The 25,999-nt window shown below is 43.0% G+C and overlaps 1 protein-coding gene and 1 long non-coding RNA gene across 4 annotated transcripts in view; one reads left to right on the forward strand and one right to left on the reverse strand.

Annotated features, from left to right (window-relative positions):
- The window catches only part of LOC132536618 (uncharacterized), a 411,585-nt gene that overhangs the window by 349,482 nt on the left and 36,104 nt on the right, over positions 1–25,999 (reverse strand). The gene's annotated exons all lie outside the window — the stretch shown is intronic.
- Positions 20,873–25,251, forward strand: CDKN2AIP (CDKN2A interacting protein). 3 transcript variants are annotated; one of them, XM_007534064.3, is made up of 3 exons: positions 20,873–21,794; positions 22,408–22,538; positions 23,153–25,251. In XM_007534064.3, the coding sequence occupies exons 1-3, from the start codon at positions 21,529–21,531 to the stop codon at positions 24,484–24,486; spliced, it is 1,731 nt and encodes a 576-aa protein (XP_007534126.1). In that variant the 5' UTR covers positions 20,873–21,528; the 3' UTR covers positions 24,487–25,251. The 3 variants fall into 3 exon arrangements, with proteins under 3 accessions (XP_007534126.1, XP_060040694.1, XP_060040688.1); XM_060184711.1 differs by having other exon boundaries at positions 20,874–21,794; positions 22,408–22,507; positions 23,153–23,290; XM_060184705.1 differs by lacking the exon at positions 20,873–21,794 and adding an exon at positions 21,866–22,117.

Raw genomic sequence — 25,999 nt, forward strand, 5'->3', positions numbered from 1 at the left:
TAGTTGTTATTGATGTCATCATTGTTAGATAGGACAGAGAGAAATCAAGAGAGGAGGGGAAGACAGAGAGGGGGAGAGAAAGACAGACACCTGCAGACCTGCTTCACCACCTGTGAAGCGACTCCCCTGCAGGTGGGGAGCCAGGGGCTCAAACTGGGATCCTTATGCTGGTCCTTGCACTTTGCGCCACCTGCACTTAACCCACTGCACTACTGCTGGACCCCTCTGATTGTTTTTATATTCTCTTATCTTGTTTTCACAGCATTATATATTTTTCAGTACATCATAGTTTTCTCTCTTGTTTTCAAGATGTATGTCTAACCAAACTGAACATCAAAGACAAAAATCATCTTTTTTTTTTTTTTCCTGGATACTGCTCAACTCTGATGAACCTTGAAGTCTCAGGCTTAAAAGTCTTTTGCATAACCATCAGGCTATCTTCCCTAGCCTCAAAATCATCATCATTAAAGAAGTGGATCCCTACTCATGGGACGGACAACTTGCAAAATGAATCAGAAGGGAGCCAGGCAGTGGCACACTTGGTTAAGCGCACACATCACAGTGCACAAAGACCCAGGTTCAAGCCATTGGTCCTCACCTGCAGGAGGAAAGCTTCATGAGTGGTGGAGCAGGGCTACATGTGTCTCTCTGTCTTTCTCCCTCTATCCCCCCCCTTTCCTCTCAATTTCTGGCGGTCTCTATCAAATAATAAATAAGTTAATTAATTTTAAAAAACGGGGTACGGCGGTAATGCAGCAGGTTAAGTGCACGTGGCACAAAGCACCAAGGACCAGTGTAGGGATCCTGGTTGGAGACCCCCCATCCCTACCTGCAGGGGAGTCGCTTCACAGGCAGTGAAGCAGCTCTGCGGGTGTCTGTCTTTCTCTCTCCTCTCTGTCTTCCCTCATCTCTGCATTTCTCTCTGTCCTATCCAGCAACGAACAACATCAACAATAACAATAATAACCACAACAAGGCTACAACAAGGGCAACAAAAAGGGGGGGAGGGAATGGCCTCCAGGAGCAGTGGATTCATGGTGCAGGCACTGATCCTCAGCAATAACCCTGGAGGCAAAAAAAAAAAATCAGAAGCAGGGCCAGGGGGTGGAGCACCCAGTTGAGTGTACACATTACCATACACAAGGACCAGGGTTCAAGCCCCAGTCCCCACCTGCAGGGGAGAAGCTACACAAGCAGTGACACAGTGTTGCATGTGTATCTCCCCACCCCTCCTCTCTCCCCCTTGCTTCTCAGTTTCTGTCTGTTACTATCCAAAAACAAAACCTAAAAACAAATTAATAAGAAGCAAAAATAAAGAGTAGGGCACCAAAGTAGAAACCCTGTGTGTGTGGGGGGGTGGACATTCGGCTTCTGGTGGGTGGGTGGGATGGGACACAGTCTTTTGGTGGTGGGAATGGTGTTTATGTACACTCCTATTAAATTGTAGCCATATAAACCACTATTCAATTAATATGAGGGGAAAAATTGATCATATGTCTCGAACTTTTTAAAACACAGACTGAGGCTTTTTAATACATAGGCTGAGTCTTTGATATGTTGACTCTCTCAAAAGTCTAGACCATGTAGAACAGAAGCAAGCGGTGGCACAGCTATATACAAGATGCTGGGTATTATACAGCAAACCCTAACAAAGGGACTTTTCAAAGTTAACTCAATAACAAATAATGTGATTATAGCAATAACTATACATTGTCTTCTTGAACCCTAAGACAGCAGGAACCTCACATTTCTACTATAGAGCCTATATTTCCTCCAGTTGTGGAACCTTAGGGTGGGGCCCACTTTCCTGCATGCTTCTTTCAATCCATATCAAATAATATTGCATCCGCCGATCGAAACCTAATCAACGCAATGAGTGCCACCCCATCATGCTTCACTTCAGACTGTGTCCAGAGACTTCAGGTGTGGAACGACAACCCGTCAGCTTCATCACTCGGGTGAGACCTTTCCTTTCATGGTAGTATCTAATTCCATTCCTGGTGGTCCACTCCCTAATAAAGTCCCTAAACCTAGATATAGACCAGGTCCCCTGAGATAGAGCATATGTTCACACGTGTCCATAAACTAGGAAAAATATATACCTGAAAGCAGAAGTACACAAGAGTCTGCAGCGAGTACCCCCCGCCCACAACACTTCATCTGCAATATTCCAGCCTTTAGGTCCATGATTGTTCAACAATTTGTTTGGCTTTGTATGTGTTAACTCTCTTTTCAGTCGCCAGGTTCCGGATGCCAGCATGATACCAACCAGACTTCCCTGGACTGACGACCTCACCAATGTGTCCTGGAGCTCTGCTTCCCCAGAGACCCACCCTACTAGGGAAAGAGAGAGGCAGAATGGGAGTATGGATCTACCAGTCAAAGTCCATGTTCATTGGGGAAGCAATTACAGAAGCCAGACCTTCCACCTTCTGCAACCTACAATGACCCTGGGTCCATACTCCCAGAGGGATAAAGAATGGGAAAGCTATCAGGGGAGGGGGTGGGATATGGAGATCGGGTGGTGGGAATTGTGTGGAGTTGTACCCCTCCTATCCTACGGTTTTGTTAATGTCTCCTTTCTTAATAAAAAAATAAAATAAATAAAAAAGAAGCAAAAATAAATAAAGATAACATTGTAATCTAGCTATAAGATTTCCTGTATAGACACTGAGTTTTCTCTGCCTCTTTACAGTTGCTACTGTTTATTGCATCTCCTACTTGCAGAATAGTCCCAGTAAAGACCCCTTTGCCTCTTTCCACACCTTGCTTGTTGTGGATCTTTTTTACAGTCCCACTCTGTTGGCCATACCATCAACACAGCCACACACCTCAAACTGGAAGAAGCAAAAATGTGATCCCCAGCCCAGACTCCTATGACCCAGACCCCAGGGGGCAATGCACAGTCCATCTTGAACAGGGAAATCCCAACACTTTAACTTCCTCTTGTGGTTCTCAGCAGAAACCTTTCTTTTGCAGAAAAGAACAATCAGACACCACCACCCCAGTGCCTCAAAATAATGAGCAATCACCTTACCATAGAGATTGAAATAACCCTGTTCTTTTCTTTCCAAATTTGCTAGCTCTATTCCTATGACCATGACCAAATGAGCTATTCTGATCTTTTTAAGGGCTCGCTTGGCAAAATAAATGTGACTAAAAATTCCCAGCTCTCTGCATTTTGTACCAAAGCCCTATAGAATCAATTTCTCTCCCACCCCCACCCCCCATCCCCCACCTCCTGAAATCATTGGTGTCCGCTCAGAATCCATTTTCCTGGGACTTGGTGTTGTAAAAAATAATTGAATTGCTCTGCACTCTCTAGCACTGCTCCTGGGAAAGGGAGAAAATGTGTCTTTGCTCATGAGCGGGGGAGAATCCCAGTCTAAAGGACTGGTAGATTCCACCCTGTGTTTTCAGTATTGTCTTGTCAAGAGGAGCTATTATCAAGTCTCAAATGAGCCTGGCTATGCTCTCCCTCAATGAGGTGTTTAAAACTGCCTTCCCTAGTGAGAGTAAAAACACTGCCTTTGTTCCCATCTTCAAAATTAACTGTGTGGTATTACCACTAGCAATGAGGTGTTTAACATCAAAATTGCCTTCCCTGGTGAGAAGGGAAACATTTACTTTGTTTCCTCCCTTAAAATTAATTGAGGTTTTTAAAAACTCATCCTAATGCAACTAACAGTTGCCAAGGAGAGGAGGGAAGGAGATGGGCTGTTTTTAACATAGCCTTTGGTGGTCCATCAAAGGATTGCCATCAGGGTCTGTCTGGTTAGACCACTTGCTGGACCCTTTTCTTCTCCTCAACTTTATCCCCCTCCCACACACAATCACATTATATTTTATAGGATAGGCCTATAGGGAGACCCTTGGCAGGGAGTTAATTAATAGGTACTTGCTAGAGTGAAGAAGGAGAGGAATGACTCCATCAACCCAGATATCCTTTACCAGCTTGCAACAATGTCCACAGGCATTGTTCTTGAGGGTAAAGAAATTGCTTATTGAAATTTAAAATAAACTTCTGGTATTAATACCTGAATAGGGCATTGACAGAGATGGCTAAAGACCCTCTCTTCCCCATTTCCTGAGCTGGTTCCCGAGAGTGAGCTTTTTTTTATTATTATTATTTCTTTATTGGGGAATTAATATTTTACATTCGACAGTAAATACAATAGTTTGTACATGCATAACATTCCCCAGTTTCCCATATAACAATACAACCCCCACTAGGTCCTCTATCATCCTTCATGGACCAGTATTCTCCCCACCCACCGACCCCAGAGTCTTTTACTTTGGTGCGATATGCCAATTCCATTTCAGGTTCTACTTCTGTTTTCTTTTCTGATTTTGTTTTTCAACTTCTGCCTGACAGTGAGATCATCCCATATTCATCCTTCTGTTTCTGACTTATTTCACTTAACATGAATTTTTAAGGTCCATCCAAGATCGGCTGAAAATGGTGAAGTCTTTATTTGCATTTCTTTGACAATCAGAGACTTGGAGCATTTTTTCATGTTTTTCTCGGCCTTTTGGATCTCTTCTGTGGTGAATATTCTGTCCATGTCCTCCCCCCATTTTTGGATGGGGTTATTTGTTGTCTTGTTGAGTTTGGCAAGCTTTTTGTATATGTTGGTTATTAAACTCTTGTCTGATGTATGGCATGTAAAGATCTTTTCCCATGCTGTGAGGGGGTCTCTTGGTTTGGGTAGTGGTTTCTTTTGCTGTACAGAAGCTTTTTAATTTGATGTAGTCCCATGGGTTTATACTTGCCTTAGTCTTCTTTGTAACTGGATTCATTTCATTGAAGATGTCTTTAAAATTTTTAAGGAAAAGAGTTCTGCCAATATTTTCTTCTAAGTATCTGATAGTTTGTGGTCTAACATCCAAGTCCTTGATGCACTTGGAATTTACTTTTGTATTTGGTGAAATACAGTGGTTCAGTTTCATTCTTCTGCATGTTTCAACCCATTGTTTCCAACACCATTTGTTGAAGAGACTCTGCTTTCCCATTTAATAGCCTGGGCCCCTTTGTCAAAGATTAGATGTCCATAGGTGTGGGGGCTCACTTCTGGGCTCTCAATTCTATTCCACTGGTCAGTGTGTCTATCTATTCATGTTCCAGTACCAAGCAGTTTTCACGACAATGGCCCTATAATACAATTTGAGATCTGAGAGTGTGATGCCTCAGGTTCTGTTCTTTTTTCTCAAGATTTTTTTTGGCAATTCTAGGTCTTTTCTGGTTCCAGATAAACATTTGTAGGCCCACCTCCAAGGCACTTCTGCTAGACCCTGATAGGATAACTTTCAAAGGCACTCCTCCCCAGAACAGGCAACTGGGCTCTCATTGCTGGGGTAATCTGAGTGAACGCACTACATTGCACAAAGACCTAGGTTGAAGACCGTGGTCTCCACCTAGCTCAGGAAAAACTATAGGTGGTAAATAGGGCTGCAGAAGTTTCTGTCTACTGCTCTGTCTCACCCTATACTTTCTAGATCGGTCTTGACACAATAAAAGTAAATATTTTAAAGAGAATAAACTTTATAAACCCAATGACTAACATGTGCCTGAGACTGTAAAGAAACTATTTCAATTTCCATTTGTAGCATTTGTTCTATTCTCCTAAAAAATGTGCTTGGGATCTTGATGGGCATAGCATTAAATTTGTATATGGCTCTGGGTAGTATATTCATTTAGATGATGTTAATTCTACCAACCCATGAACATGGAATATCTTTCCACTTCTTTGTGTCTTTTTCAATTTCCTTGAGTAGTGACTCATAATTTTCAGTATACAAGTCTTTCACTTCTTTGGTTAGGTTTATTCCTAGATATTTTATTGTTTTTGTTGCTATAGTAAAAGGAATTGATTTCTGGATTTCAATTTCTTCTAACTTAGTGTTTGCATAGAGGAATGCCACTGACTTTTGAATGTTAATTTTGTAGCCTGACACCTTACTGTATTTCCTGATGATTTCAAAAGCTTATTGCTGGATTCCTTAGATTTTTCTGTGTATACTATCATGTTATCTGCAAATAAGGAGAGTTTGACTTCTTCTCTTCCAATCTATATCCCTTTAATTCCTTGCTCCTGCCTGATTGCTATGACAAGAGCTTCTAACACTATGTTGAATAGTAATGGTGATAGTGGGCAGCCCTGTCTAGTACCTAATCTGAGTGGAAATGCTTCCAGTTTTTCACCATTGAGTATGATGTTGGCTGTAGGTTTGCTATATGTAGACTCCACTATCTTCAGGAATTTTTCATCTATTCCCATTTTTTTGTAGTGTTTTGATCATAAAGGGATGTTGTATTTTGTCAAAGGCATTCTCTGCATCTATTGATATGACCATGTGGTTTTTGGTCTTGCTTTAGTTGATGTGGTGGATCACATTGATTGATTTACGTATATTAAACCAACCTTGCATGCCTGGGATAAACCCCATTTGGTCATGAGGAACAATCTTTTTTATATACTGCTGTATCCAGTTGGCTAGAATTTTGTTCAATATTTTCGCATCTATGTTCATCAGAGATATTGTAGTTTTCTTTTTTGGTTGTGTCCCTGTCTGCTTTTGGTATCAGAGTAATGCTGGCTTCATAGAAGCTGGCAGGGAGTATTCCAGTGTCTTCAATCTTCTGGAAGACTTTTAAAATTAGAGGTATTAGTTCTTCTTTGAAGGTTTTGTAGAATTCATTTGTAAAACCATCTGGTCCAGGACTTTTATTTTTGGGGAGATTTTTGATAACTGTTTCAATTTCATTAGCTGTGATGGGCCTGTTCATGTTATCCACTTCCTCTTTACTTAGTTTTGGAAGTTGGTAGGTATCTAGAAATCGTACATTTCTTCCAGGTTATTTAGCTTGGTGGCATATAGTTGTTCATAGAAGCCTCGCATGATATGTTGAATTTATGCAGTGTCTGTTGTGATAACTCCTTTTTCATTTAGTATCCAATTTATTTGGGTCTTCTCCCTTTTTTGTTTTGTGAGTCTGGCTAAAGGTTTGTCGATTTTGTTCACTCTTCCAAAGAGTCAACATTTACTTTTGTTGATCTTTTGTACGGTTTTCTTATTGTCAATGTTATTTATTTCTGCCCTAACTTTAGTGATTTCCGTCCTTTGGTAGCTTTAGGGTTCCTTTGTTCTTCTTCTTCTAGGTCCTTAAGATGTGCAATCAGGCTGTTTATTTGTGCTTTTTCTTGTTTCCTAACGTGTGCTTATATAGCTATGAACTTCCCTCGCAGTACTGCCTTAGCTGTGTCCCAAATATTTTGATAGCTGTGTCTTCATTTTCATTGAACTCTCGAAACATTTTGATTTCTTCCTTAATTTCCTCTTTGACCCAGAAGTTGTTAAGAAGTGTACTGTTGAGCTTCCACATTTTGGGACTGTTACTAATCTTTTGTTGATTGTTAAGTGTTAGTTTAATTCCACTGTGGTCTGAGAAGATGCTTGGGATGATTTCAATCCTCTTGTATTTTCTGATGCTGTCTTTGTGGCCTAACATATGGTCTATCCTTGAGAATTACCCATGTGGATTTGAGTAAAATGTGTATTCCAGTTTCTTGGGATGAATGACTCTGAAAATGTCCAATAGTTCTATTGTATCTATCTCTTCATTTAGCTCCCTTATGTCTTTATTGATTTTCTGCCTGGATCATCTGTCTAGTTGAGAGAGTGGGGTGTTGAAGTCCCCTACTATGATTGTGTTGCTGTTAATATATTGCTGTAGCTCTTTCAGTAAAAGTTTGATGTATTTAGTTGGCTTCTCATTGGGTGCATAGATGTTAATAATTGTTAAGCCCTCTTGATTGACTGATCCACTGAGCATTAAGTAGTATCCATTCCTATCTTTTTAAATCTTATATATTTTAAAGTCTATCATGTCAGATATGAGAATAGCTGTTCCTGCCCTTTTTTGTGGGCCATTGGCTTGTATGACAGTTTTCCATCCTTTCACTTTAGGTCTGTGTTTGTCTTGTTGAGTTAGGTGGGTTTCCTGTAGGCAGCATATTGCTGGGTTGTATTTTCTAATCCATCTTCCTACTCTGTGTCTTTTAATAGGTGAAGTCAGGCCATTGACATTTATTAATATCAAAGATTAAAGATATTTTAATGCCATTCTTGTAGAGTTTTAGGGTGTTCTGATATATGTCCTATTTATGGTGGTCTGATTGTTTATAGGAGACCTTTCAGAACTTCTTTCAGGGAAGGCTTGGTGATAGTTGATTCCTTCAACTGTTGCTTGTCTGAGAAGGTTTTGATGCCTCCATCTAGTCTGAATGACAGTCTATCAGGATATAGTATTCTTGGTTGAAAGCCTTTCTCATTGAGCACTCGATAGATATCTTGCCATTCTTTTCTGGCCTGTAGTGTTTGTATGGAGAAGTCTGCTACTAATCTTATGGGTTTTCCTTTGTAGGTGACTCTTTGTTTTTCTCTTGCAGCCTTCAGGATCCTTTCTTTATCCTTATTCCTTTCCATTCTAAGTATGATATGTCTTGGTGTCTTTAGGTCTGGGTTAATTCTGTTGGGGACCCTTTGGGCTTCTTGAATCTTTATGTCTTTGATGTTGTCTAGACTAGAGAAGATTTCAGCTATTATGGCCTGGAGAATGCTTTCTTCCTCTCCTTCTCTTTCTTCCTCTTGGTATGCCAATAATGTGTATAGAACTCTGTTGTTGTTTTCAGCATCTCTTAATCTCTTTTTGAGATCTCTTACTTCTTTTTTAGTTGTCTCTAATTCTGTCCTCAGTCTTGCTGATTCTGTCTTCAGCTTCATTGATTCTATTCTCTCTGCTCTCTACTGTTTTCTGGAGTTCATCTATTTTGTTGCCCTGTTCTGATACTGTTTTAGCTTCTTCAACTAGTTGCGTTCTTAGCTCAGTGATTTCAGCTTTCAGCTCTCTAATAACCATGAGATAATTAGTATTTTCTTTCACAGTCTCATTTGTTGTTCCTGTATTTCTGATTACAATTTTTTCAAATTCTTTACTCACTCCTGTGATTATTTCCTTAGCTAGTGTTTGGATGTTGAACTCGTTATTGTGTGCTTCACCCTCTGGGGAACTTTTAGCTGGACTCTTGTCCTGGTTAATTTCTCCAATATTTCTTCTTGTTGTTTTAACCATTTTATATATATTATGTTATGAGTTGCCTCTCTCAGTACTTTTCAAATTACTGATCACTATTGCCTGGATTGACTTGTGTCTAAGTAAGTTAATTAAAGGGTTCACAGTGGTGAAAGTTAACAGTTGTTTCACTAGTATTTTAATCCCTGAGTTGGAGCTCAGTGGTTTAAAAGCCTCTTTTTTTTTCTTCCCTGTAGGCTATGGGAGCCTGAGGGCTTTTAAACTATCAATAGGCTTCTTAGCTTAATCACTGACTCCAGACCAAGAGATAAATCAGGGTGTGGCAGAGATAATCCAGTGCTTATGCAAAGAGACTTTCACAGCCCCTCAGCTATGCCACTGAGGTATAGGTCTTCTCCTGAGTTTCCTGGTTAGATCTCTGTCCCCTGGTGTCCCTCCCTGTCGCTGCTCCAGATTCTGAGGGCAGTAGCAATGGAGACTCAGAGTTGTACTTGGTATGTTTCTGGGGAGTGCTCTCCTCCCTTCAGCTGTCCCCTTGTTGGTGGAGGTGGTGTCTCAACTGATAAACTGCCAGACTGTTACCACCCACTTAATCTCTCCCTAGGCTCCTCTCTGTCACCAGCCACACGTGTTTGTACTCACCCATGATTTAGTGGGTTCCTGTGGTCATTCTAGTCCTGTCTTTTTTTGGTCCCAGGTGGTCTCCTTTGCTATTCCTAGTTGATCTGGGAAAGGAGAGGAGAGGAGAGGAGAGGAGAGGAGAGGAGAGGAGAGGAGAGAAAGAGATCTGCTGCTGCTCATAGCTCCACCTCCGAAAGTCTCCCCCTGAGCTTGTTTTTATAGCTGTCTGGTTAGTCTTTTGAGATGAGAGGTGTTCAGTACTCTTTGTAACATACAAGAGAATATATAAGACAAAGAGGCAAAGATTTTTACTTGTTTTTGCAGAGCCAGGGTCATGTGCATGTACGATTTCACCTCTCTGGGGGTACTTTTTATATTTAAATCAAGGACAGAAAGAATGATAGGCAGAAATAATGTGCTGGATCATTTTATAAGAGTCAACCTCCCAGTTCTCCAGAGTGTTAGTCCCATTTACAGGTGGAAGTGATCGAGGGAAGGTAAGACAGGAGCTGGGTTTGGGGGGGTCTAAGGCTCTCGGATCTTCCTGCCTCCTGGGTCATGAATTGTTGGTATGCTTCTAAATTCTGCTTATAAGACCTTCTGTTTTGATCATCACATTAGGTTCGCTTGTATTGCTTAACTTTGTGGTCTATTTACATAATCATTGTTTTCATTGGTTTAATCCCCACTGGTTTGCGCTTTTTCCTTCTCCCCACCCCTTATCCTATGTATAGCCTTTTCCAACCTGACACTTCCGCCTCAGCAGATATATAAGGACAGGATTGTGATTAGAGATAGATAGAACTGCATTCCCACTCAATAAAGATTGAACTGCGTTCCCAGATCAGCCATGAGTCCCTGGTTGTCTCTCTCCCACCCACAAAACTAGCCCAGCAACTGGCGCCGGAACAGGAACTGGCAATGTATCTTCAAACTTTCTCCTAGAACAAAGCCTATAACCAGTCTTAACTCTTTTTTCTATTATTATTTCATTCTTTCTTTCTTAGTTTCTTCTTTTTTTTTAATTATTGGACAGAGACAAAGAGAAATTGAGAAGTGGGGATGAGAGAAAGAGAAAGAGGAAAAGAAAGATGAGGATGAGGTTGAGGAGAAGGATGAGAAGAATAAGAAGAGGAGACACCTGTAGCACTGCTTCACTGCACTTAAAGCTTTCCTCCTGCAAGTGGGCCCTGGGGATTTTCTTCCAGACTGTATTCAAGTTCCTCTGCCTCATGTCCCCAGTGTTAACCTGGGGTGACTGTCAGGCAGGAGGTATGTTTCCTGGGAAGATTAGAACTGCATCTACCCTACCTTTCCTCTTCTATACATCTTTTTCCCAAGGTGGCAAAGGAGGACCTGAGGTGCAGGGTGATTTTCACCCTTTAACTCTGATTCATGGCTTAATAAATAAATAGTTGTGGTAAAGTGTAAACTATAACAAATGGTACCCACAGAGAACCTTTAGCAGAGCTAAGAGGTGCTCCCTCAGGTAGAACACACATATTACCATGAGCAAGGACCAAAATTCAAGTCCTGGTGGAAGCTTCACAGGTGGTAAAGTAATCTCTCGCCTGCCTCGCCCCACCCCGCCCTGCCCCTGCCCTCCTCTCCCCTCATCTTTTCTCTCTGCCCCTCTGTCTCTATTTTGTCTCCAGGGTTATCACTGGGGCTAGGTACCTGCAATACGGATCCACTGCTCCTGTGGCCATTTCTTCAACTTTTTTGGATAGGACAGAGAGAAATTGAGAGGAGAGGGGAAGATAGAGAGGGAGGAAGATAGACACCTGCAGACCCGCTCCCCCTGCAGGTGGGAAGCCAGGGGCTTGAACTGGGATCCTTACGCGATACCTTATGCTTAGCACTATATGCATTTAATCCATTGTGTCATTGACCGGCCCCCTCCCCTCCCCTCTCAATCTCTCTCTGTCCTATTGAATAAAAAAATAAAAATAATAAAAAATAAAAGGAAAACATGGCTGCCAGGATTAGTGAATTCATAATGCTGGCACTGAGCCCCAGCAACTAGAAGCAAAATAATAGTAATAATAGTAAAATAATGAAGGGACAGCACATTCCTCCTCCTCTTCATTCTCTCACAATTAAAAATATGAGATGCATTTCTTTTTTTAAATTTTTATTTATTTATTTACTTATTAGATAGAGACAGAGAGAAACTGAGAGGGCAGGGGAGATAGAAAGGGAGAGAGAAAGAGAGACACCTGCAGCCCTGCTTTACCACTCATGAAGCTTTCCCCTTGCAGGTGGAGACCAGGGGCTTGAACCTGGGTCCTTTGCACTATAAGGTGAGCACTTAACCAGATGCACCACAGCCTGGTCCTCTTGAGATGTATTTCTTTGCACACCTTGAGTTTGTGAGCTGAGACTTATATCTGCTGAATTCAACTGATTTGCATATTGTGAGAATTACTCTGGTCATTGGATTGAGGGGTGACAGAACTTTAGTGGTAGGTATAATGTAAAATTATATCTATGCCGCTAAGCACAAGGACCGGCATAAGGATCCGGGTTCAAGCCCTGGCTCCCCACCTGCAGGGGTGTCGCTTCACAAGAGGTGAAACAGGTCTGCAGGTGTCTATCTTTCTCTCCCTCTCTCTGTCTTCCCCCTCCCCTCTCCATTTCTCTCTGTCCTATCCAACAACAATGACAACAATAATAACTACAACAGTAAAACAACAAGGGCAACAAAAGGGAATAAATAAATAAAAATAAATTTAAAAAAATTATATCTATGCAATTGTATAATTTTGTAAGACATTGTCAAATCACTTAATATATATATATATATATATATATATATATATATATATATCAACCAATAATTATAACTGCATTGTTGCCAAATAAAACCTAAAACATATTTCTTTAAAAAAAATCTTTACTGGGAGTTGGGCAGTAGTGCAGTGGGTTAGGTGCACGTGGCACAAAGTGCAAGGACCAGCATAAGAATCCTGGTTCAAGCCTTTGGCTCCCTCCCTGCAGGGGAGTCGCTTCACAAGCAGTGAAGCAGGTCTGCAGGTGTCTATCTTTCCCTCCCCCTCTCTGTCTTTCCCTCCTCTCTCCATTTCTCTCTGTCTTATCTAACAACAATGACATCAACAACAATAATAACTATAATAATAAAATAACAAGGTCAACAAAAGGGAGTAAATATTTTTTTAAAAAGTTTATTATCTTTATTGAAGAGACAGCCAGAAATCAAGAGGGAAGTGGGTAAAAGGAAAAGCTTTTCTTCTGCAGTGGGGACCAGGGCCTTGAACCTGGGTCCTTATACATTGTAACATGTGCACAAGTATGCTACCAGCCAGCCCCCTTAAAACATGTTTCTAAAGTTCATTTATTGAATGAAAGTTATATGCACCAAATAATAATTCATCCTCCCTTTTAAAAAATTTTGTACTTTTTAATATTTATTTATTCCCTTTTGTTGCCCTTGTTGTTTTATTGTTGTAGTTATTATTGTTTTTGATGTCATTGTTGTTAGATAAGACAGAGAGAAATGGAGAGAGGAGGGAAAGACAGAGAGGAGGGAAAGACAGATAGACACCTGCAGACCTACTTCACCGCCCTGAAGCGACTACCCTGCAGGTGGGAGCCGGGACCTAGAAGCAGGGTCCTTTCTCCAGTCCTTGCGCTTAACCCCCTGCGCTACTGCCAGACTCCCTATCCTCTGTTTTTTAAAGAACTGTGGGTTTGGGGCAGGGGTAGATAGCATAATAGTTATGCAAATAGACTCTCATGCCTAAGGCTCCATAGTCCCAAATTCAATCCCCGTACCACCATAAACCAGAGCTGAGCAGTGCTGTGATAAAAAATAAAATAAAAAGAATTGTGGCTCTTTCTTTCTTCCTCCCTCCCTTCCTTCCTTCCTTCCTTCCTTCCTTCCTTCCTTCCTTTCTTTCTTTCTCTTTTACCAGAGCACTGCTCAGTTCTGCCTTACGGTGGTTCAAGGGACTGAACCTGGAACTAAAGAGACTCAGACATGAGAGTCTTTTTGCATAACCATTATGCTATCTACCCCCACCCTGTGGAGTTTCTTTTTAATTTTTTAATTATCTATATTTATTGAATAGAGGCAGCCAGGTGATCCAGGAGGTGGCACAGTGGATAAAGCACTGGACTTTCAAGCTTAAGGTCCCGATCTCAGCCCCTGGCAGCAAATGTATCAGAGTGATGTCTCTTTCTTTCTCTCTCTCCTCCTATCTTTCTCATTAATAAAATCTTTTAAAACATATTCATACAGAGAGAGGGGCCAGAAGGTGGTGCACCTGATTAAGTGTTCACATCACAGTGCTCAAGGAGGTTCAAGCCTCTTGTCCTCAGCTGCAGGGGGAAGGCTTCACAAGTGGTGAAGCAGGGCTACAGGTGTGTCTGGCTCTTTCTCTCTCTATCCCCTATCAATTTCTGTCTCTATCCAACGACAAATAAAAACTTTTTAAAAAAGATTCATTGAGAGCTGGGCGGTAGCACAGCAGGTTAAGTGCACATGGCGCAAAGCGCAAGGACTGGCGTAAGGATTCCGGTTTGAGCCCCCAGCTCCCCACCTGCATGGGGTTGCTTCACAAGCAGTGAAGCAGGTCTGCAGGTGTCTATCTTTCTCTCCCCCTCTCTGTCTTCCCCTCCTCTCTCCATTTCTCTCTGTCCTGTCCAATAACAACGACAGCAATAACAACAATGACATTAATAATAACAATGATAAACAGCAAGAGCAACAAAAGGGAAAAAACAGCCTCCAAGAGCAGTGGATTCATAGTACAGGCACCGAGCCCCAGCGATAACCCTGAAGGCAAAAAAAAAAAAATCATTAAAAAAATGGAGACAACTAGAAATCAAGAGAAGGGGGTGACAGAGAGGGAAAGAGATAGAGAGACACCTGCAGCACTGCTTCACCACTGCAGGTGGGGATGGGGGCTCCAACCCAGGTCCTTAGTCATGTGTGCTTAATCAGGTGTGCCCCCAACCCGGCCCCAAATTATGTTTTTCTCCACTTAATAAATATTTATGTGGCCCTAGGAAGTGGTACAGTGGCTAGAGCACTGGACTCCCAGGCATGAGGTTCTGAGTTCAATCTCTGGCATCAGATGTGCCAGAGTTATGTTCTGGTTTCCTCTCCCTAATTCCTCCTCCTTCTCCTCCTTTTTCTCTCATTACCAAATATTTTGAGTATTGCTGTATGCTTTACATTGGGTTCTAGTTCTCCCCCGCCAAGAGAATTGGATCAGTCCTGTTAGTTTCGCAGGCCTGCTTGGTCCCGCCCCGAGGAACCCCGAGAGGGTTCCTGAGTTCCAGAGTAAGAGAGAGTGCTTGCGCCGCCGCAAAGAGACAGCAGAGTTCTGTTTGGTGATTAGTTTGGTTTAGTTTATGAATCGTTGTTCCTGAATAAAGAAATACAGCTTCCCTGCCCAGCCATATGTCTCTGGTCATCTCTGTTACCCGCCTGTGAAGCTAGCCCGGCCAGCTAGAGCCGCCGAATTTTTAACAACAAATGGCGCCCACGTGGACCTGACCTGCGCATCTCTCAGATAAGTAAAGACAATTTGGCTACCTATGCACTATGGCCTTCTCTTCTGCTTGTGAAGAGATCTCCAAAGGCCTCTGCTCTTTCTTCACAAGACTGGTTTGCTGTTTCTGGAACATTTATCTCTGGACCACTCTGTGGTTTCCACTCGCTCAGGCGAACTCAGGATAGCCAGCGGGAATAGCCAGCGGGCGGGAGGAGAGGCGCAGAGCTGCTGTTTCCACCTGGTTAAACAGCCAGCCAGCCGGCTGCGCCCAGACAACCCCGCGCACCGCACCCACAGCCCCACAGCCCCGCAGCTGGCAGGAGCCCGACGCCACCACACAAGAGCCCGACGCCAACACGCAGGAGCCTGATGCCAACACGCTGGAGCCCGATGCCACCACACAGGAGCCCAATGCCAGCACGCAGACCAGCCCACAAGAGCCGGCTCTCCACCGCGTGGTGCAGGGCACTGGACGCGTGATCCCTCCACGCTGCTCGGCCACTGCGAGCAGGGCAGCAGACATGGCAGGGCCATGGGGCAGAGCCGCGGCGGCCTATCATGGCCGCCACCCCTGGGCACCTAGGCCCACGCCTTCTACAAAGCTGGCCTGCACGCCCTCTTGCTATGAATTCTGGAATGATCCTGGACCTCCCAGACCCCCGGGCTCCCTGCCGAAACTGGGCACACGAGATCTCCAGCTGCCGGTCCGGTCTGAAGACAGACAAGCTGGAGTACACAGAGATTTGTGCAGAGATCGCAACCTGTAATTCCTAAAAGTGAAGCTGCGCGGGAAGCCACCTCCGGATGGTGAACCCCCCCCCCCAACAACTAAGACAGTACAGATTTAAATTCGTGTTTAAAATGACATGTCTTCGTAACAAAGGTTTCTCTCCTAGTGTATTAATGACCATGTTTATGTGTATGTTTAAAGTTTGGTAAACAGTAACTTTAAGGCTAAATTCTTACTAGTCAAAGTTAAATGAAAAAGGTTTTCAACGTAATTCTCATAAAGATAAAATTAACTTACATTTAAAGTCTAAGGTAAAAATTAGTTAACAAGCAATATATTTTAACTAAGTTGGTCTAAACAAAAGGTTAAATAGACTTGTTGATGTGTAAAACTCTTCATTACCTTCTCTATTAGAAATGGTAGATCGCACAATGGCTATGCTAATTATTCTCATGCCTGAGGTTTCCTTTCCTGCGCACAACTCCATCTTGAATGGGTGTAACAAAAGGTTAAAAGACGTTGTTGATATGTAAAAGTCTCAAATTCCTTCTCTATTAGAAATATGCTAATAACAAGTTTTGTTTCATAGTAAGTAAATTGCAGCCAGCTGCCTTTGGGACTCTAGGCCATTCCCCGCCCCCATGCAAGTGCCCGTCGAGGCAAGTACGCCCCCCAGAGGCAAGAAATGTTTTTTTAAAGCTGATAAAGTTTTGCCCACAGAGGCAAAAATGTCCCCCTCAGGCCTTCCCTTGACAGCACACTGGTTCTTGTTACTTGCTTACATGTTTCTCCATGTTTGTGCCAGTTTCTTTTTTAAAAAATGCCTGTACGATATAGGTTTCTATTCACCCCACACCCTTGATACTACAGTCATTTAGTTAAAAAGAAAAGGGGGAATTGTTGTATGCTTTACATTGGGTTCTAGTTCTCCCCCACCAAGAGAATTGGATCAGTCCTGTTAGTTTCGCAGGCCTGCTTGGCCCCGCCCCGAGGAACCCGAGAGGGTTCCTGAGTTCCAGAGTAAGAGAGAGTGCTTGCGCCGCCGCAAAGAGACAGCAGAGTTCTGTTTGGTGATTAGTTTGGTTTAGTTTATGAATCGTTGTTCCTGAATAAAGAAATACAGCTTCCCTGCCCAGCCGTATGTCTCTGGTCGTCTCTGTTACCCGCCTGTGAAGCTAGCCCGGCCAGCTAGAGCCGCCGAATTTTTAACAACAGAGTATTAATGAGAAATACACAAGACAGCAAGAAAGAGGTTTCAGAGCACCTATTAACTTTGGCATATGGTGGTGCCAGGGACTGAACATGGAGTCTCTAGGCCTTCAGGTATGCCAGTTCTATCCTCTTCTGCTGAGCTATCTTCCCCTAATAACCTATTATCTTTTTTATATACATAATGTCATTTACTCTTTGCAGTTCAGAGTTGTAATTATCTCCTATCTTCAAGGTTGAGGAAACGGATACTTGGGAAAGCCAAATAATTTCTCCAAGACTACAAAGGTGGTAAATAATGGAGACAGAGTTCAAATCCAGGAATGTTTTATTCCTGAATAAACTTTTTTTCTTTCCTTTTCTTAAAGCCAGAGTATTGTTCATCTCTGGTTTATGGTGGTGCTGGGGATTGACCTGGGACCTTTGGTGTCCCTGGTATAAACATTTTTTTTTTGTGTGTGTGTAAGCATTATGCTGTGTTTCCAACCCCTAAATAAATGTTCATAACTAATAAAAACAAAAATAACTTCTTAAAAAATCTTTATGGGACTGAGTGGTGGCGCACCTGGTTGAGCACACATGTACACTGCACGAGGACCCAGGTTCAAGCCCCTAGTCCCCACATGCAGGGGGAAAACTTCACAAGTGGTGAAACAGAGGTGCAGTTGTCTCTCTCTGTCTCTCTCCCTTTCTTTCTCCCCCTTTCCTTTAAATTTCTGGCTGTCTCTACCCAATAAATAATTTTTAAAAAATTTAAATCTTTATTAATTTATTAGATAGACAGCCAGAAATTGAAAGGGGAAAAACAGAGGGAGAAGAACAAAGAGAGATACCTACAGTACTGCTTCACCACTTGTGAAGCTTCCCCCCTGAAGGTGGGGACTGGGGCTTGAACCCGGTCCTCGTGCATTGTAACGTGCACTCAGCCAGGTGCACCACTACTCAGCTCCAAAAGTAAATTTTTTTGACTGCTAAATTACAGTACTGATTTCTCAGATCTCTCCAGAAATATTCCTTTTCTTTAACTTGAAGAAGAATATTCCCCCTTTTTCTCTCTGTATCTTTCTCTCCACAACTCTCTCACTAAAATAAAATTTAAAAATTAAAAAGAAAAAGGAAAAAAAAAAAGGCTGTGGGGACAGCGTAATGATTATGCAAAAAGACTTTAATGACCGGGATTCGGTAGCACAGAGGGTCAAGCGCACATGGCTCAAAGCTCAAGCACCAGCATAAGGATCTGGGTTCGGTGAGGAGTCGATTCACAGGCGGTGAAGCAGGTCTGCGGGTGTCTATTTTTCTCTCCCCCTCTCTGTCTTCCCCTCCTCTCTCCATTTCTCTCTGTCCTATCTAACAATGATGACATCAATAACAACTACAACAACAATAAAAAAGAAGAGCAACAAAAGGGAAAATAAAAAAATTTAATTCAAAAAAAATCTTTCATGCCTGTCTGTCTGGAAGATGGTGCTGTAGATAAAACACTGAACTCTCAAGCATGAGCTCCCTAGTTCAGTCCCCAGCTGCACATGTACCAGAGTAATGTCTGGTTCTTTCTGTCTCTCCTCCTTTCTCATTAATAAATAAAATCTTTTTTTAAAAAAAAGATATTCATTTCTGAAGCTCCAAAATCCCTAGTTCAGTCCCCAGCACCATCATAAGCTAGAGCTGAGCAGTGCTTTGTTTTCTCTTATTAAAATAAAACAAAAAATATTAAAAATGAAATACTTGTATGTTAGTATGACTGCTTTATTAGAAGAAATTTCTTATCAGTGTCATTAAGTACCTCAAATATAAAATCAATTTATTTAGTTTAAAAATTGCTTTTGGTCAGAAGACCTAGAGGGGGTTGAATTGTTATGTGGAAAAATTGAGAAATGTTATACATGTATAAATTACTGTATTTTATTTCTGTTACTGTATTTGTACTGTAAACTATTAATTCCCCCTCAATTAAAAAATGGGAAAGTCTTCATCACTATGGTATAAACTTGAAAGAATTGTTTTTGGAATTTAATTCTTTTCTTTCTATACCATTTTATTGGTAGAAATACTAGTTTACAAGACAGATGTCAAAACTTAAGTACAGTTTCTCATTTCTTTGTGATAGTTGTTGTATTTACCCATTTGCTAATAAGAATCACAGCATTATTCTGGCACATAGGACGTCAGGGATTAAACTCAGGACATTATGCCTGAAAGCCCAACACTTTATCCACTGCACTTCTTAGACAGCTCTCCAGAAATACTTTTTTTTTTTTTTTTACCAGACAACTGCTTAGCTCTGGCTTATGGTGGTGTTGGGAATTGAACCTGGGACCTCAGAGAGACTTGGGCCCCTGGGTCTGTAACTGCAGAGAAATACTGGTATGAAGGGTTAGATTTATATTGGGATCCTGGGGCTGTTTTGGTGGAGCAGTGGAGGCATGATTTTGGGATGAGGTACAGAATCTGGAATAGGGGTGTTTGGCTGTGGAGGGAGGTGGAGGCCAAAGGGTTCAAAACAGGTGTTTTTTGTTTGTTTTGTTTTTGTTTACCAGAGCACTGCTCAGCCCAGGCTTTTGGTGGTGCGGGGGCTGGGGAATGTGATGGGGGGGGTTTGAACCTGGGACTTTTGGAGTCTCAGGCATGAGTCTCTACATTAACTACCATGCTATCTACACTAGCCCTTGTTTTAGATTTGATGAGAGAATTGTGCCACCTCCCAGGTCGACCAGACAGTTCTTCAGATGGGAGTGGCTTGAGTCTGCATCTGTGGATTAGGGGTGGTCTTAATAGAGGGAGAATTTGAGGATATTGAGAAAAACAACTTCCAGAGAAGTAGGTCAAGTTGGCCTCCAACATGAAAGTAGAAAGATTAACCACTAACAGCTCTTTCATTTCACTGTTTGAAAACTATTTTTAATGAGAAAGATAGAGAAATAGGGGCGCGGTGGGGGAGGGGGTAGGAGTGGATAGCAAAATGGCTACGCAGACTCTCACATCTGTGGCTCCTAAATTCCAGATTCAGTCCCTTGCACCACCATAAACCAGAGTTGAGCAGTACTCTGGTTAAAAAACAAGAGTGGTCCAGGAGGTGGTGCAGTGGATAAAGCACTGGACTCTCAAGCAGGAGGTCCTCAGTTCAATCCCTAGTAGCACATGTACCGGTGAAGTCTGGTTCTTTATCTTTCTCATTAAAATCCTTAAAAAAAAAGAGAGAGAAAAACAACGTGACCTGAGCACTGCTCAGCTCTGGATTATAGTGCCGCAGAGGACTGAACCTGTGACCTCTGAGCCCCAGCCATGAGTTTTCTGCATAACCATTATGCTGTCTCCCCAGCCCCGGATAGGAATCCAAAGGCTCCACACATAAGACTTTACTAAGAAGTATGAGGGCTCATTGGTAAGGCAATGCAAGAGACTTTAACACCTGGGGGTGGAGGAAGCAAAAGAAAACAACTAATATAGGGAAGCTGGGGGCGGTAGAAATAAGCATGTCCTTGGATGGATTTGCACTCTGCCTTCAGGCCATGTGTCCAGTTGGCTGCAACACTGTTGCAGGACAATAAAATCTACAGGAACAGAATGTCCTTGGCGCGGATTTCTCGGCCAAAATGGAAAAGAAGCCCACAACAGCCGCGCTGGAAGTGGGGGGACCAAATACAACACTGTGCGGGCTTCGGGGCCGGACCCCGGGGGACCACACGCATGATGAACCAAATCGTCTCCATTCTTCCGACGATCCGCCTCCCCCCCAGGACTTGGCAGGTCGGGCAAAGCAGCGCTGGTGCCCATCAGAATCGAGCTAGAAGGCGCCTCCGGAGGTAAACAAATAGTGGCGGTGAGCTCAGTCCGAGTGGTCCTGACCCAAACCCAACGTCTCCGGATGGAGACAAAGCCTCGCAGTCTCCGAGGCCGCCCCTGGTCCGAAACACCCAACAGAGAACATCCTTTGTCGCCTCCATTCGGCTCAGGAAGGGGAGGTGGGTGTTCCGCGCGCGCGCGCGTGTCGTCACAAAGCCGAGCCGGAACTTTAGGGTGGGAGGTGGGCCCGGCGTTCTCACTGGCGGCGTCCGCCGCACCTCTCCCTTCCTATCGCACTGCCCTCCGGCGCCGTAGCGTCGCGGCCTTGCAAAGCATGCTGGGAGAAGCGCGCGCCGGCTCCAGAGATTATAAAAGGACAGGCCCCGCCGGTGGGCGGAAGTGGGCGGTTCAGCTGCAAGGGGACCTTCGTTGAGGATCCCGGGTTCCTGGAGGGGCGTTCTCAGTGGAGCCTCCTGCTCAGGCCGCAGTGACAAGCCGCGCGCCCCCCTCCCCCGGCCTCTTCTCCGCTGCGGCGCCGGCCCCCGGCCTCCGCCACCAGCAGGCCCAACATGGCGCAGGAGGTGTCGGAGTACCTGAGCCAGAACCCGCGGGCGGCCGCCTGGGTGGAGGCGCTTCGCTGCGACGGCGAGACGGACAAACACTGGCGCCACCGCCGCGAGTTCCTGCTCCGCAACGCAGGGGACCTGATCCCCGGCGCCTCCACGGAGGCGGAGGAGGAGGCCGCCGGCTCGGGGTGCGGGGCCCACAGCCGGCAGCTGCAGCAGCTTGTCTCTTTCTCCATGGCCTGGGCCAATCACGTCTTCCTCGGGTGCCGGTGAGTCGGGGAGCCCGCCCCCAACACACACACGCCCCCCCCCCCCAACACCCACACACACACTCACACCCTACCCGTGAGTGCGCTCGGGATTGGCCTCCCGGCAGGAGGGAAGCTACGGACGTCGGGTCGGGAGGGTTTTCATTGATTGGCATTTCCTGGGTGACCCCGGCTGGGTGAAGGAGCTGCACCCGGCTGGACTCTCTGCCCGACCACCTCCGGTGCATGCACGCCACTTGGAAATGTGGGGCGACTCCCCCCCCCCCCCCCGGTCCCCGGGCTTGGTTTATGGGGCCTCCAGGAAATGGAAAGTCTGGTAGTTGGTAGTACGATTTTATTCACTCCTATTATCATTATTATTATTTTAAGAAGGAAGGGAAAAAAGGACAGGCGCCCTACAGCTTCGCACTTGGCATACGTAGTGGCAGCGGGGTCGAACCCGGGCGCCTCAGGTTTGCAGAAAGCCTGAGAGATCTAACCATTGAGGACATTCCTGTCACGGTGACGCTCGTCTTGGTCCCTACCAGGAAATGCACTTCTCCGCCATCAGTTTTGGGTTTTGGACACCAAAATAGCCTCTCTTAAAAGAAATATGTCTTTTCCATTTTTTCAGGTACCCTCAAAAGGTTATGGATAAAATTCTTAGTATGGCTGAAGGCATCACAGTGATCGATGCTCCAATCCATACCACCCGAGACGAACTGGTTGCCAAGGTGAAGAAAAGAGGGATATCGAGTAGCAATGGTTAGCAGATCATAGATGTGAACATACATAGGAGCTTAGTGCATAAGTTTTTATGTAATTAAAAAAAAATCGTTCTTAACTAATTTTGTAACAAGCTAGGTTTTCTGTCATTGATCAAATTGGAATGTTAAACCTGAGTTAAACGTGTCTATGTTTTAAACTGAATTTGGTAGTTTCTTTTGACTGCTTTAGATTTTGAGATGTCATCCGTTGTCTGCTTCTGATTTTTTAATACTAGACATTAATGATGTTAATGTTGTTTTAAAAGATTAATGAAGTGATTCTTCGCTATTTACTATTGACTTATTTATTTTACCAGAACACTACTCAGCTCTATCTTAATTATGGTGGTCCTGGGCGTTGAACCTGGGACCTTTGGTGTCTCAAGCTTAAGATATTTTTTGCAGAACTATTATGCTATCTCCCCCACCCAATTCTTCATTAAAAACGCACAATTACACACACACACACACACACACACACACACACACATATATATCCTGAAATAGTTTTGCCTTTCCCTTTATTTTATCATTTTACTGTTTTATAAAAGTTTTAGTTGATGATGTATGCTGTAGACGTGACCACACATGTATATTTTTCCTTCTTTTTAGAAGGGATAGAAGAACCACTGAAAAAAAGAGCCGTAGAAGGAAAAAGCAGTTCTGCAGTTGAACAAGACAGTAGAAAAGGTTCTGCCAAAGTGGAATGTGCTCTTCCCCAACAAGGAAACAGCGCAACATGTTCGGGGTCCTCTACCAAATTAGAGGGGAGTAGTGGAAATTCAACTCAGAGTCAGAACAGCTCTACTGGTGATGGAGTTCGATCTGCTTCCAGCCATAGCAGCAGCGTTTCGTCCCAGGTAACTGTGGCAGGGTCTGGAAAGGCTTCTGAATTAGAAGCTCCAGATAAACGTGGTTCGGCAGCACTTGTCACATCACTGTTGAAAGCCAGTATGAATAGTCATGTGACCCAGTCCACTGATGGCAGACAACAAAGTGGCTCACCTAAAAAAAGTGCGTTGGAAGGTTCTTCAGTCTTGGCTTCTCAGAGCATGTCGGAGATCGAGGTGCCACTGTTGGGTTCCTCGGGAAGCTCAGAAGTAGAACTGCCACTGTTGTCTTCTAAGCCCAGTACAGAGACATTTCCCAGTGGGTTAACTTCCAAAACTAGTTCAGAGGCAGGTGTTTCGTCGTCTCTTGCTAAAAACAGTTCCTCATCAGGCACATCCTTACTAACTCCCAAGAGCAGCACCTCAACCAGCATACCCCTGCTGACTTCCAAAAGCACTTCACAGGTGGCTGCATCACTGTTAGCTTCTAAGAGCAGCTCCCAGACCAGTGGGTCTCTGCTGTCCAAAAGCACTTCCTTAGCAACTGTGACTCAGCTGGCTTCTAAGAGTAGTTCTCAGACGAGCACATCACAGTTGGCTTCTAAAAGTACTTCACAGTCAAATGAGAGTTCTGTCAAGTTTTCTTGTTGCAAATTAACAAACGAAGATGTAAAGCAGAAGCAGCCTTTTTTCAATAGACTGTATAAAACAGTAGCATGGAAGTTGGTTGCAGTTGGTGGCTTTAGCCCAAACATGAATCATGGAGAGCTCCTAAACACAGCTATCGCAGCTCTGAAAGCAACACTGGATGTGTTTTTTGTCCCACTAAAGGAACTGGCAGACCTGCCTCAAAATAAGAGTTCTCAAGAAAGCATCGTTTGTGAATTGAGGTGCAAATCTGTGTATTTGGGCACTGGCTGTGGAAAAAGCAAAGAGAATGCAAAAGCAGTTGCATCAAGAGAAGCTTTGAAGTTGTTTCTGAAGAAAAAAGTGGTGGTAAAAATATGTAAAAGGAAATATAAAGGCAGTGAAATAGAAGACCTAGTGCTTCTTGATGAAGAGTCAAGGCCTGTAAACTTACCTCCCGCATTAAAGCATCCTCAAGAGTTGCTATAATATGTCCAGAATATCCCTGCATACACTATCTGATATTTGGAAAGACAAACTGGCTTTTGTATAATATAACAGGCTTTCTCAAATTTTGTACTTGCTTTTTTTTTCCCCCCAACTTTGCAAAAAAAATATTTCACGTTAATTGTGTTCACACAGAGGTGTGAATAATTGATGAATGACAGACAGTAAAAGGTGTGCATTAACAACATGCCAGTGTGCTGTTCGGTTTGCTGAAGAAAATGTCTTCTATTTTTAATGATATATTAGGTACGATGTGTAGTGGGATAGAGTCTTAAAACTTTTGTACTACTATAAATTTGGTGAGCTATAAGAAACAATCTACCATGCTTTTTTTCTTTCTTTCTTTCTTTCCTCGCTAAATAAATCACATCAAAGTAAAGGGGGACCGTAGTATTTGAATGAAAATCTGTGAAGCTTACAGTTTTAAGAACAATTTCCCATAGTGTTGAACATGTCTGTTGAAAGAATAAGAGAAAAAATAGTTGGCTTGAACTATTTTTATTATGAGAAGTTGTAAGCATTTTTTTTAGAGAGCAAAAGTACTTAAGGTTATTTTATTCTGAAGTTGTTGAAAATTTGCCATGATTTTGACTGCTGAAGATTGTTTAAGTGGGTTAATTTATGTTTTAAGGTAAAACAATTTACACTTTTTCTTAAAAACATAAATGTGGGTTTCTATAATAAGCATATTTTGTGACTACTACTATTAACAGATTGATTTGTTTAGATATTAAATGCTTCAAGCTATTTTACCTTTTCAAGAAGTTGTGTTTTCTTTCTCACCCTGCCCAGTAGTCATCCAGTTCTTGCAAATAGTCCATTTGTTATAAACTACTATTAGGTAATTTTTAAAAGCTGGTGTGTAGCTCTTGCTGACTAGGTAGTTGTGATTTTCAGATATGGAAGGAGATGGATTGTCTTCATTTTCAAATTTCAGTAATACTGGGGAGAATGGAGAACCATGCTTAACTCTATAGCAGTCTTGCTCAACTGAATTACCTTTGTTAATGAAGTGTAATTATGTAACTTCATTGTGTTATATTCTGTTTCATAGTTCTTTAAGCTCTAATGCAAATAATAGGCAATACTTGAAAGAAGCAGAGTTTTATATTTTACCAGTTAGCTTTTCGTTTGTTTTTGGATAGAAACAAATTGAGAGAAAAGTGGGAGATAGGGCGAGAGACTGTTGCAACACTGCTTTACCACTTATGACTTACGAAGCTTCCCTCTGTTTGAGCCCAGATCCTTGCACATTGTAATGTGTGTGCTTAACCAGGTGTGCCACCTCGTGGCCCCTTTACCACTTAACTATAAAGATTACTCAACTTTGGGCCTGGGAGATAGCATGAGGATTAAGCAAAAAGACCATGCCCGAGGCTCCAAAGTCGCAAGTTCAGTTCCTAGCACCACCTTTAAATCAGCTTAGCAGTGCTCTGACAAAAAAATAAAAATTGTTTTGAATTTGATTATACCAAAGTCTGTATTCTATAAATGC

This window comes from Erinaceus europaeus, chromosome 2 (assembly GCF_950295315.1).
Source record: "Erinaceus europaeus chromosome 2, mEriEur2.1, whole genome shotgun sequence".
Lineage (NCBI taxonomy): Eukaryota > Metazoa > Chordata > Mammalia > Eulipotyphla > Erinaceidae > Erinaceus > Erinaceus europaeus.

What these genes read in the sequence shown, in the direction of transcription:
- CDKN2AIP (XM_007534064.3), top strand. Translation starts at nt 21,529, where the DNA reads ATGGCGCAGGAGGTGTCGGAGTACCTGAGCCAGAACCCGCGGGCGGCC. An exon ending in CACGTCTTCCTCGGGTGCCG is followed by an intron (nt 21,795 to 22,407) that starts GTGAGTCGGGGA and finishes CCATTTTTTCAG; the next exon opens with GTACCCTCAAAAGGTTATGG. An exon ending in AGGGATATCGAGTAGCAATG is followed by an intron (nt 22,539 to 23,152) that starts GTTAGCAGATCA and finishes CCTTCTTTTTAG; the next exon opens with AAGGGATAGAAGAACCACTG.